The sequence below is a fragment of the Hermetia illucens genome, chromosome 3, assembly GCF_905115235.1.
Source record: "Hermetia illucens chromosome 3, iHerIll2.2.curated.20191125, whole genome shotgun sequence".
NCBI classification, from domain to species: Eukaryota; Metazoa; Arthropoda; class Insecta; order Diptera; family Stratiomyidae; genus Hermetia; species Hermetia illucens.
This window is the reverse complement of record NC_051851.1, coordinates 178,247,968-178,261,738: the sequence shown is the minus strand read 5'-3', so window position 1 is coordinate 178,261,738 and position 13,771 is coordinate 178,247,968. Positions and strand designations below refer to the sequence as shown.

The following is a 13,771-nucleotide window of genomic DNA, read 5'->3' as shown; positions in this document are numbered from 1 at the left end:
ACTTCTTTGAAAATTGACGACTATCAATGTCAATATCACCCGAAAGTGGACATATGCATAAATTACGTGCTACGTACTAAGAAATACACAAAACCTTTCGTACCTGAAGCGTCCAGCTTCCGGTTTCCCGACTTGTTTTGAGGATAATTATGTATGCTTCTTTGGAAGGATTGTAACGAAAACCTAAGCAGTAACATATATTGTCCTTGAGCCCTTTCATCACCAGGTGAGTGGAGTTATTTATCCACAATTAACGCAACATTGCACTGCCAATACTAAAAAAATGTCAAAAAATTGCATAAATCTTTCAACCCCTTTATTTACTATCTTAGTACGTATGAAGTTTAAGATCGTATTTTTCAAATTCGTTGAAATTTAAAATAAACTCGTCTGAATAATTGTTAATAATTTTACATTGTTACGTATCACTATATCAGCTATGTGAATACATATTGATGACTAGCATTACTCAAAATCTTTAGATACAATGTTCTTATATACAATCCACCACTTGCTTCAGAGTTAAATAAGATAAAAACTACCAAAATAAATATTCAAAATTCATTTCTCTCTCATCAATATACCCGAAATCATTTTGCAAATATCCTTCCTACATATTAATAACTAGAATAAAACTGTTAATTACAGCATTACGAGTACGTACTAATGGAAGAGTTCTAGAAGAATCGCCTAACTATAGATAACTTGCACAAGTGATGGAAACAGATCGGACCTACTAAGTCTAAACTGGCCTAAAAAGTTATTATTATTGTTTTCCTTGCACATGAAGCTCCCCTAAAATGGAGAACTGGTTCCATCTCGCCTCAGCTAATATTATGTCATGTATTCTTTGGAGTCACCCAGGATGTCCACCTCGCTTCCGTCGTCCTCCGAGTTATCGTCGCTGAGCATATCATGATCACTAACGGAATGCGTCCGATTTCCAGCAATCATTGAATCATCCGAAACCGTTGAAAGGGATCTCAGCAATTCGAAGGAATGTCCTCGATGTTGGCCTGATCCTGAGTAGTTTTGATATGACTTCTCTGAATCCGATGATAAGGTCGCAATCGAATTAGCTGTCGTTATTGTGGGCACCGCTGACGAAGTTGTATTAGAACTGGATTTGCCAGGATCATTACGGGAGAAGTCGACAGGCTCTGTAATGAAAATTCGTAATAATTTTTAATATTTATCTATGATGAGCGATGCAATCTATTAGATACGAAAACAACTTTTAACCACGTTGAACGAACTAGCACATGCTCTAATTTAGTTCAAGACATCGTCGCTTTATTCACATGTTCTTCAAGGATCTGTTATCCAACACTTAACACTGCTAAAGGACGATGTGCATAATTAAAAAGAAAATGTCGTAAAGTGTAAACCGGCTGAATGGAAAGCATTTCATTGTTATAAACACAAAAGCAGAAGCTAACGAATGAAAATTATGTTAAAAGGGTGAGAAGTGTTCTCATGACCAGCCCCATAACAAAGGACTCACAACTCCACCCTTAATTCTCCCCAAGTGACGTGTTCTGCATTTCAGAAGAGCCGGACAAAATTGTTGTCAAGTTAGTATGAAATTCAATTAAGACTTTAGTAAGTCATCTTGGGCTCTTAAGAAAATTTTCTTGAGAAAGGACGAACTTTACTCCTTCCATCCATAAACATATTTATTTAGCTGGGCTTTGTGGCTACTTTATATATGTATGACAAGGACCTTTGTTCCCGAAAATAACTTAGAAAAGTCTTTGAGTTTCTTAGTTGCCGTCGGTTTCTTGTGAATTCACTGATTTCAAGGATCCATCTTGAGAAATTAAGGGAAGAGCTTTTAATGTCAGAATAATTAGTTTAAGAAAATTTCATCAAGAGGAACTTGGACATGATTGCTGTGAATTTGGATTCGTTTGAATAAAATTTACTTTGTAAGATTGTTCTTTAAAATGTGGAACGGGTCACAAAGGCGTAATGCGCGGGAGGGGAAGGCAGATTCAGATATCCAAAGAAGAAACATAGTTGCTATAAAACATTCAGTTTTTCTGCCGGAAGCCAATATAAACCTAGACATTTTCTTGGAAATTAGTCTTGCAGTCTTAAAACTAGATGCATCTTAGATGCATAGATTGCTTCGAAATTTTCAGATTAATTCGACAAGAGATTGTAGCTTATCACGACATTCTGGACCGTTTTCTTGAGGGTTTGCGGCAACGTACTATCCTCAGATAACTTTTGAGGTTTGAGGTAACTTGTACTATCCTCAGTAAAACAAAAATAAAATGCTGACAGGTCCCGCGACAAGCCGACCAAGAAAATGCATCCAATGTCCTTAATTACAAAATGACTGAATTGCGCCACAAGCTTCGGAGAAATGCTAGGGCGTCCATCTCAGTCGACGCGGCAGGACGAGCCCTGGTACTGCCGCGAAAGGGGCAAGGGTTCTTCACGCACGGACGGCGTCAAGACTTAAGTGAGTTAGTTCGAGCACAAGAGATAGTTAGTTTGTTTAGTTAACTGGGGGGAGCCGCAGCTCCGTGCACTCAGGCCATTATTAGGCCCATTGTACTATCCCCGTAAGTTGCCTATTCAATGGCTTCCCGCCTACGGTGTTCGCAGGCTTTAGCGAATCTGAGAACATTCTCAAGAGGCAGAGAGTGTGCAGATTCTTCATTGAAGAAAACCTTGCCAAGGTGTCTTCGTCTGAGATCTGAGGATGCCGGGCAGTTGCATAAAAAGTGCAGGGCTGTCTCCTCCTCTTCCTCACATTGGCCGAAACCACTACCCCAATCTTTTCCATATGGTAGTTTAAGGGGCAGTGTCCCGTCAAAAACCCTACTAGGGTTTTCATGTCCCATTTCTTAAGGGACAACAAAAATGCCGCTCTAGTGGCCCTAGGCTCCTCCACAAGGATTTTCGCTTGCCGGCAATAGTCCAAATTTCTCCACTCGGTTGCGTGAATCCTTGCAATTTCACCCTTCTGAGTAGACTTGACAGTAGATGGTCGGATTCTAAGAGAAGGTTCTGGCCCCACCATTGTGGATCCAGACCCTCGGCGAGCCAGTCTGTCAGCCTCCTCATTACCGGCGATGTTAGAGTGCCCCGGCACCCACATCACCTGATGACAACTCCACACCAACTGGCTTGATATGTTGTTGCCATCAAGTGCTGATAATGCCGCCCGACTGTCGGAACAGATTCGAATGGTGCGACCCCTCCATTTTTGTCGCAGACATTCTTCTGCTGCCAATAAAATGGCATATATCTCCGCCTGGAATATGGTCGTCATTTTTCCGAGAGGTCGGGCCAGTTCTATAATCGGATTCTCCGAGAACACACCCGCACCCGCACCCGATCCGTCCTCCGTGACAGACCCGTCGGTGAAGATTATTAGGTCTGTAATCTGAAAAGACTCATGGCCACTTGTCGACCATTCTTCTCTTTCGGTGATTACGACAGTGTATATCTCTTCAAAGACGAATCTGGAAACCATATGATCGGTCGGCATCAGGGCTACCGGATGTTTTTCCAAGAATTTCCAGATAGACTCATGCCCGTTGGATTGGCCGCCTTTCCACGCCCCAATGGTATCGAGCCTATATGCGTCGTTGGCCGCTTTCCGTTTCACCTTCAAGTGAATGGGGGGTAAATTTAGGATAGCTTTAAGTACCGCAGTTGGCGTAGGACTCATTGCTCCAGTAATACTTAGGCAACCAAGTCTCTGGATCTGCGTTATCAGCTTCCTGCTGTTAGCAAAGTTCAGTCTTGGCCACCAGACGATGCATGCATACATCAAAATGGGTTTTATTATGGATGTATACATCCAGTATATCCGTTTTGGGTGAAAGTCCCCAGATCTTACCTATCGCATTCCTACAGCACCAGAGCAATCTGCAGGATTTCTGATATTGTTCCTGGATATGATGCTTCCACGTTAACTTAGAGTCGAAATGTACTCCTAAGTACTTGACTGTTTGTGCCAGTTGTTGTTGTTGTTGTTGCCCCTGCTAAGGTGGGTAGCGTATAGCTGCCCCACCTGGCGTTCCTAGTGAACATAACTAGTCCAGTCTCCTAGCGTTCACCGTGAGTCCATTGCGGAGGCACCAGCTGTGGATTACATGCAGAGTTGCATTCAAGCGGTCACATACTGTGTCCGCAAACTTGCCGGCAATTATTACGGCTAGGTCGTCCGCAAATGCTTGCGCGAAGACTTTTTTGTCCTCCCACCTACGAGCACAAGAGATACTTGTCTGCCCACTAAATGTTGGCATCCTAATTGGAAAGCCCGAGGAACTCGCAAGAACTCTTCGGAAAAGGCGCATTGATATCTGCGCTCTGTAGGAAACCCGATGGTGTCGTGCCGAAAGCTGCAACTTAGAAGGCGAGCGCGGTAAAAATGGCTATAAATTTCTCTATTTTGGTAGCCCACCCACTCAATACGGTCTTGGCATGGCCACCTCATAAGGATACCATTAAAAGAGTCTAACGATTTAATGACCAGCTGATGAAGCTTACCATTATATCACCTGATCGCACTATCCACTTCTTCACCGCGTACGCATTACAAACAGGTCGAGCTAATTTCGGAAAAGATACCTTCTGGCAACTTCTCAATGCAAAGACCTGCAATGTACCTGCTGATAACTATATCGCCATTGCCGATGACCTTAATGGTCATGTGGGTGAAAAGAAAATAGGTGCCATGGGAGAAAGGGGTTTGGTTCATCAAGTGATTGTCTCATCTTCCTACATTTACTAGTCGGAACAGTAAAATTCAAATTGACTATATTCTCACAACACGCCGACATTTTACCGCCGCCTTGGGAATCAAGGCACCGATAAAAAAAACGAGAGGAACGCACTAGCCCGTCGCGCATTAAATGGTGGCGATTTCGTGAGAAGAAAGGAGAAATAGTCTCAATTACGCGATTACCAACCGTTACGAATGTAGAAGAATCGTGAAACCAAATTAAAGGCACGATCCACAAAGCGGCTTCTGGAACCCTCGGGATCACCAAGTCAAATAAGCGGTACATCAACCGAGATACTTGAACTTGGAATTCATCATCATCATCAACGGCGCAACAACCGGTATCCGGTCTAGGCCTGCCTTAATAAGGAACTCCAAACATCCCGGTTTTGCGCCGAGGTCCACCAATTCGATATCCCTAAAAGCTGTCTGGCGTCCTGACCCACGCCATCGTTTCATCTTGGGCAGGGTCTGCCTCGTCTTCTTTTTCTACCATAGATATTGCCCTTATAGACTTTCCGGGTGGGATCATCCTCATCCATACGGATTAAGTGACCCGCCCACCGTAACCTATTAAGCCGGATTTTATCCACAACCGGACGGTCATGGTATCGCTCATAGATTTCGTCATTGTGTAGGCTACGGAATCGTCCATCCTCATGTAGGGGGCCAAAAATTCTTCGGAGGATTCTTCTCTCGAACGCGGCCAAGAGTTCGCAATATTTCTTGCTAAGAACCCAAGTTTCCGAGGAATACATGAGGACTGGCAAGATCATAGTCTTGTACAGTAAGAGCTTTGACCCTATGGTGAGACGTTTCGAGCGGAACAGTCTTTGTAAGCTGAAATAGGCTCTGTTGGCTGACAACAACCGTGCGCGGATTTCATCATCGTAGTTGTTATCGGTTGTGATTGACCCTAGATAGGAGAAATTGTCAACGGTCTCAAAGTTGTATTCTCCTATCCTTATTCTTCTTCGTGTTTGTGTTTGACCAGTGCGGTTTGATGTTGTTGGTTGATTTGTCTTCGGTGCTGACGTTGCCACCATATATTTTGTCTTGCCTTAATTGATGTGCAGTCCAAGATCTCGCGCCGCCTGTTCGATCTGGATGAAGGCAGTTTGTACGTCTCGGGTGGTTCTTCCCATGATGTCGATATCGTCAGCATAGGCCAGTAGTTGGGTGGACTTGAAGAGGATCGTACCTCTTGCATTTACCTCAGCATCACGGATCACTTTCTCGAGGGCCAGGTTAAAGAGGACGCATAATAGCGCATCTCCTTATCGTAGACCGTTGTTGATGTCGAATGATCTTGATAGTGATCCTGCTGCTTTTATCTGGCCTCGCACATTGGTCAGGGCCAGCCTAGTCAATCTTATTAATTTCGCTAGGATACCGAATTCTCCCATGGCCGTGTACAGTTTTACCCTGGCTATGCTACCATAGGCGGCTTTAAAGTGAACAGATGGTGCAACTGTTATCCATATTCCAACAGTTTTTCCATCGCTTGCCGCAGAGAGAAAATCTGATCTGTTGCTGATTTGCCTGGAGTGAAGCCTCTTTGGTATGGGCCAATTATGTTTTGTGCGTATGGGGCTATCCGGCCTAGCAAGATAGTGGAGAATCTCTTATAGATGGTACTCAGCAACGTGATACCTCTATAATTGCTGCACTGTTTGATATCTCCCTTTTTATGTATGAGATAGATAATGCCTCGTTGCCAATCGTCAGGCATTGATTCGCTGTCCCATACCTTCAGCACAAGTTAATGAACCACTTCGTGTAACTGGTCGCCTCCATATTTAACCAATTCGGCTGTAATTCCATCGGCTCCTGGCGACTTATGATTTTTTAGCCGATGAATTGCACGGACTGTTTCTCCTAAACTTGGTGGTGGCAGTATTTGTCCGTCGTCTTCAGTTGACGGGACCTCCAACTCGCCGATGTTCTGGTTGGTCTCGACGATAAAACTCTGGCCAATTGGCAAATTTATAAGAATACCAACCGGGATGCAAAAAAGTGGTTGCTGTTACCCGAGCAGACCATTAAAAAGATCTTTACGATAAATTCGACACTCGGGATGGCGAGAGAGATCTGTACCGACTTGTCAAAAGCCGACACCAACGCATATAGGATATCGAACACTTCTGTTGTCTTAAAGACAAGAACGGTAATGCGTTGGACTAACGTAATTTGGCGTAACACGTCTGGATCACATCCGAAATTAGGATATCTGAGATCGATATTTGCCAAAGAGGTTACTTCGACGACATCTTTTTTTCTTCAACCTTTGGCCCGTTCACAAGTGGGGTCGGCTCGTCGTGATCGGTTTCGCCATTTGGTTCCATCAAATGCCTGATCTGGGTGCAATCTCGAGGCTTTCAAATCCCCATCCAGCGTATCAAACCACCGTTGTTTAGGTCTGCCTTTTGGTCGTTTACCATCGACTTCGATGTTCAGACCAATCTTGGCAAGTGAATTCTCGTTTGCACGAATTGCGTGACCATACCATCGAAGACGCCTCTCTCGCAACTTTTCCACGATCGGTGCAACCCCATAACCATCGCGGATATCCTCATTTCGGATGTGATCTAAACGTGTCACGCCACTAGTCCAACGTAACATCTTCGTCTCCATTACCGCAAGACACCGTTCATTGTCTTTTATGGTCGGCCAACACTCAGAACCATAGAGAGCGACTGGACGGACGACATTGCGGAAAATTTTAGATTTGAGACGTTCGTTGATACGTCGATCACAAAGAACACCAGTTGTGGAACGCCACTTCATCCAGGTTGCGTTAATGCGTGAAGCAATTTTATAACGCACTTCTCCATTGGCTGATAGCGTTGACCCGAGGTATTTAAATCGCTTAGTTCTGGGCAGATCAGTGCCGCTGACAGTGATTGTGCCTGTTTCATGGGGATCGGTCGTCAAAAATTCAGTTTTGTTTAAATTCAATCTGAGACCGTGTTGCATGAGGCGATCATTCCATTTTTGGACAAGTTGCTCGAGATCATTTTTGCTATAAGATGCTAGGAAAACATCATCTGCGACGACATGGTCATTTAATTCACGCTAACGAGAGTTTACTTGCCAAGATTGGTTTGAACATCGTAATCAATGGTAAGGGGACCAGAAGGCCAACTGAAACAACATTGGCTTGATACGCTGAATGGTGATCTGAAAGCCTGGCGACTGCATCCATAACAGGCAAATTACTGAACAAAATGAGGTAACCGATCACGACAGACCGACCCCGCTTGTGAACGAGACAAAGGATAAAGAAAAGTAAAAAAGAAGATTAGGTACATCGTGGAGACTAAAGCCTCCAGTGATTCCACCGTAGAGCAGCCCATTTCCCATCCGAATACTATCTTCACGCCGTTTGAGGGCAGTTAATCAAATACTGACTGAAGGCGACTTTAGAAGTCATCTTTTACTAAGTGGTCCTTATCTTGCGTTGATGTATGCATTGATTGGCCAATAGTTCAAAAATTTAGTTTTCATCCGAAGCGCACCAGTTCTGTTGCTGATTAATCTAAAGTGACAAAAGTGATGTCACATTCTCGCGTTCCACACTTTCCCCGCCTTTTGAAAACGCTTGGAAGTCGAATACCTCACTACTGGACTTCCAAGAGGACCTGATCTAAAAGTGCTTGTAAACTGTTTTGAAAACGAAGGACATGTTCCAGTTTCCAAAGTCGTAATCCTTACTCCCTATATTTCTGATTCGATTGGAGGTTTGGGTTGGGCTCTGAGACAATATTATACTGTGTACAGATTGTTAGTCTACTGCACAGCTCCTCATCTGGAACAAACCCGGAAGATGCTTTTTAATAACTAAGTTCCTTAGATATTTTTTCACTATGCTCACCTACCCCTACGTTCCATATCGGTCGGTGAGTTGACCATAGCATCAAAACCAGCAGTCAAATACCTTGGTTTGATGCTCGACTCGAAGATGAGCTTCTTCGAGCAGACAAGGCTGCAGCTGGAGTCTTTACTTTGAGTCGGCTAATGACGAATGTTGGGAGCCCTGTGTCTACTAGGAGACGTCTTCCGGGAGCAACGCCGCCGGTTGTGCTCTATGGCGCGGAGGTATGGGCTGATGCCCTTGACAAGGAGGTGCATCGGAAGGACCTTGCTCAAGTACAGAGACGGGGACCTTTGCGAGTGACGCGATCGCGGGAGGGATCCCCGATGCCCTCCTTGCCAAGGAACATAAAGCTCTCTACGGCCGTAAGGGCGAAAACTTAAGAGAAGTGGTTGCCCGTGAAGAACGTCAACGCACCCTTACCGAGTGGCAACTCTCTTGGCAAAAAGAGCCAAGGGGTAGATGGACTACGCGGCTCATTGACAATTTAAACCCCTGGCTGAACCGAAGGCAGGGTGAGATTGATTACTTCCTTACCCAACTTCAAAGTGGGCAGTGAGGTTTTCAGTTTTACCTGCAAAAGATTGGGAAGGCCCGATCTCCTGGTTGTGTGTCCTGCAATGAAGGGGCGGACAGCGCTGAACATAGCTTATTCTCTTGTGAAAGATGGGACAGCTTTCGTCAGCAGCTTTATGCAGACAGAGGGGAGCTCTCTCCAGGCAACATTGTCAGAGAGACGGTAAAGAGCGCTGGCTGCTGGAGTCGTGTTGGCTCTTCTAATTGCGAAGAAGATTAAACTCGACCAGCGGAGGGAACATTGACAAGGGATTTCCTGAACTAACAACTCCCTTCCCCTCCGGTTGACGAAAGGGATTCCTTGATTGGAGGCTCTCAAAGCCGGGAGAGCGGTAGCGCTAGCCCAAGGAGATGTATCAAACAGTTTCAGGCCAATTCTCTAATGACAAGGAGGTGTTTAGTTAGTAGTCCGACAGTGTACTGTTGCGGGAGTCCAAAACTCTGTACGTAAACGAATTCACCTACTCTACTCGTTGAGAAGATAGTTCCTTGCGCCGAAGCCTCAACAAGTTTAACCCCTGAAAGATAAGTCAATGGGAGTACGACCAGACACTATACCACGTTTTCATGGACTCTAGGGCCGTCTATGAGAAAACATAGTTATGATAAAGGATAAAGCTTTACAAGGCCATGAGGGAGTTCAATATCCGAAGTAAATTAATTAGATTAACTAGGCTAGTTAATCTAGTCCAGATCAAAGCAACCAGGTCACTATCTGCAATATTCAACTATCCTGCGGTAGAGATATGCACTATCGTGTGACCTATTTAAGGAGGTGTTCGAAAAGTGATCCGGGAATCACAGGTCTAATTCTCCTCTATCCTAGTGATCACGAATTAGGCTTCTTTCCGCGAAATTCTCAGTATTAACAGAGATCCAAGCGTTTAAAGTTTTTCAAAAGATTCCTCCACCTTACGACCATTTTCCCAGTACCCAGACAAGCCAACCTATATACTATTCAGCAGATCTAATTCTCCTCTATACTAGTGATCACGGATTAAACCCTTTTTCGCAAAATGGGGATCAAGGGTGCCATTTTCATTAACTTCACCCAATTGTTGGTTTTTGTTGATATCGGTATCATGTGTAGGATCGAACTTACCTTAAAGGAAGTTTTGGTCCAGATCGACCCGATGGCACAATGGAAGCAAACAAAAATTTCTGGTGGCCGCATCAACAGTAATAGCGGCATGTACTGGTCAATTACAAATAATTTTACTATCAGGTGTTAAAAACAACAGCCGGTAACAATATGGACGATGGCCAAATAGCTGCTAGCAATGAACAGAGCCTTTACCAAAATCCGTTTGCCCAAAATGTTCTTCCATGGGGTCAAAAGTCAAACGATCGAGACGCCCGTACAACAACGAAATCTTTCAACGATGGCCTGACTATACAGGCATGAATAAAAATAAGATTGCAGGACGCTGTAGAAGGTGCAGTTGATCTAAGTGGAAGGACAGGACCCTGCTAGGTCTATCTACACTCGGTAGTATTTATGCTAAGAAATGACGAGGTACGTTCTGGCTTCTGTAGAGTGATAGCATATACCAGGACGCTAAGAGTAATGAAACAGACAACCTTGGGACGAGTCGGGGATGTCTAGGAATCTCGCTTGAGGCAGGACCAGACTGGACACCGATTGTGACTCCATTGATGATGATAATATATAAGTAGAAGTTGGGGTGAAACCAGAGGAAAGAGGTGCGGATGATCATATTCACGCAAGATTCACTTCAGTTGGAGGCAAAAGTACCACATTGAGATTGTGGATTACTGGTCACCGTGAAATATTTTGGAGGAGATAGAACTGCTTTTCATCATGCTATTGTCAAAATTGAAGAGTTCACAGTTCTCGACATTATCTCAGGGAGCTTCTTATGCCTAAATTCTAGTTTACATTTAATTTATTCGCTTATCTTGATACTCTGTAGTATCACCGCCACGACGAGTACGATAACATGCATCTAGATACAGAAATAAAACTCACCATTATTAGCATCTCTCCGTCGCATCTGTTTCTTATGCTTCATCCGTCGATTCTGAAACCACGTTTTCACTTGTGTTTCACTCAAACCCAAGGCTGTTGCCAATTCAACACGTTCCGGGGTCGACAGATAACGTTGCGCTTCAAAACGTTTTTCCAATCCTGTCAATTGCGGATCACTAAATACTGTTCTGGCTTTCCTTCTTCGACAATGACGCAATGCACTCACCCCCATACCAATACCAAGTGCAAGTTCCGGAACAGGACATCCATTACTGGCAAATAGATGGTTACCGCCAAAAAGACCTGAGAAAATATTTTCAAAACATTTACAAGGATGTTGTCGGGTAACTGATAAAGTTTTAGATTTGGTTAGTGAAGTTGGAGTCGATAAATGAAGTTTCCTGTTGATTGGGTAAGTTCACACTATGGTGATAATTTAATGAACAATCGATTTACACTCGAGTATTGAAAAGTGTCAATGGACGTACATGAGTGTGTGATGCATGAATTTATTGAGAATTTAGTTAAGTTCTAGGACAACCGAAACGCAATTCCATACTATCTTAAGGGACTTAGGGAAGATGTCATGCTTACCTTGCGATAGGAAGTATGGATCAACCGATTTGTATCCTGTTGAGGAGGGCGTCAAATATCCTAAGGTCATTTGAAGGAAGCCATGGTCACTGTAAGCTGCCGTTGGGTATATTATACCAGGATTTGTGGTATTGAAAGAGGTAGGGGGTGGTCCACCTCCATTCATTTGCGACGGTGGAAGGCGATCTGATATTTTGAATCTGTAATAAAGAATTGTTCGGTTATTTTGATAGATTTCGCCCAAGCATTCCTAGTTGCAAATGTAGATGATTACTCCTATATTTATGGACTACAGGAAAGCTGTTTGAAATGCATGCACTTATTTCATCTAAATCTTATTTGACTTTTTTCAATGCTTGCAAAATTTCTCACCAAAAATCTAGTGTACTAGACTTTGATGAAGCTTGTGTTTCTGACAGTTTTCGGCATATCTGTTCTAAATAAAGGACCTTTTTAGGAAGAAAAAGGAAACCATAACGTACCGAACTGAATCCTAACTCTATACAGATGGATTCCTAAAAACTTCAATTTCTATTTTAATCAAATTTAAAGAGAACGAAACTTAGATGAAACTAGCAGCTCTTTATTCAATTCCCCAGGGACTGTCTACTTCTGAATTGCTAAGTAGCCTTTCCTCCAAAAATTAGCTAAGAAGTGGTTCCCATTGAAGTATATAAGGATGAAAGCGCTGTATAGTCTTTTATGAAAGTGCAATCCTAAAATTATTTGTGAATGAAATAGAGTCCCTAGACCATACGTTCTGAATGCGGCACTAGATATTGGCATTAGGCTTTCTTCTAGACGTCGAATTAAGGACTATTTTTGTACCTTAAAAACGCAAACTTTTTCAAAGACCCATGGTATCAACAATAGCTTCCTTGATACCAACTTGAATTAGCAACATAGCCTGGCAAAACTGATGAGACCATGATATTAGTTAGGAGGTTCTTCTAACCTGGTATAATTTAGGTGTCAGATTCGAGGTGTATTTCCTTACGAGATAGAGCCACCCCAGAAGTGAAAAGACGTTCAAATCTTTGGCACTTCTCCATTAAAGTGGAAAAAAGGAAGGAACTTGGCTTGAAAAATTAAGCTTATTGTATTATCCCAAAAGTAATTCTTCAATATTTCAACATTATCAAAGTATCCTTACTCCATCGGTACCGTTTCCACTTTCCTTCCTATCTTTCTTCAAATAATACACAGAATTACTACTCATCACCATAAAAGGACAATATAACACATAATTCAATAAAAATCCCACCTTTGACTCTGTATAATCCTTTGATACTCATCATCTCCACCACAAGGATCCATTCCGTGAACTGGTTCGTTACTTCCCGATTTCATCAGTCTTCCTCCACCATCATTACTCAAAACTGTCTTCGTTCCAATCGAACTTAATTTATCACTTACGGAAAATTTTGGCACTTTGGTATTCACACTGTTCCCACCTCCGATACCGGCACCATTACCACCTTTCTCATTGCACAGAATAGTATTGTTGTTATTATTGTTGTTACCCTGGCACAATATATCTTCAATAGAAAAAGGAGTTTTTGCAATAAGCGTTCCCGCTGCGGATTTCTTGCTACTTTCAATCGTATGAATCGACATTATTGAGTGAACAGAGCGCTTTGGGGCGAACCACCCTAATGGGAATCACATCGGCTAAGGATAAACACAGGCAGAGAGAACTTAACCCTAGGACTAACGGTCGCGTTATGATGCGATTCCTTAAACGTGGCACAAGCATTCCCGTGATCGTCCTCTCGTTAAAGGACACTCAACTGTGCACTAGTATATAAGGGGTGTGAATGTTCGCATATTTGTTGACCACACCCTCTTTTTTGCGGACGACAATGTGATCCTTTCACTCCCTGCCCACGACTCCTTATACCATTTCCTAATAGCCGGCAAAACATCGCTAATTTTCGGATTGTGGCTATTATAAGGGGATGAATGTTTCGGTATCTCTCATCTTCCGCCA

General features: G+C 43.2%; 1 protein-coding gene across 1 annotated transcript; it reads right to left on the bottom strand.

Moving 5' to 3' along the window:
* Positions 1-321: 321 nt before the first annotated feature.
* Positions 322-13,502, bottom strand: LOC119651911 (brain-specific homeobox protein). The gene is made up of 4 exons (XM_038055737.1): positions 13,046-13,502; positions 11,782-11,981; positions 11,188-11,490; positions 322-1,160 (listed from the first exon to the last, which is right to left on the bottom strand). Exons 1-4 carry the CDS (start codon positions 13,396-13,398, stop codon positions 835-837), a joined length of 1,182 nt encoding a protein of 393 aa, XP_037911665.1. The 5' UTR covers positions 13,399-13,502; the 3' UTR covers positions 322-834.
* Between the last annotated feature and the right edge of the window lie 269 nt (positions 13,503-13,771).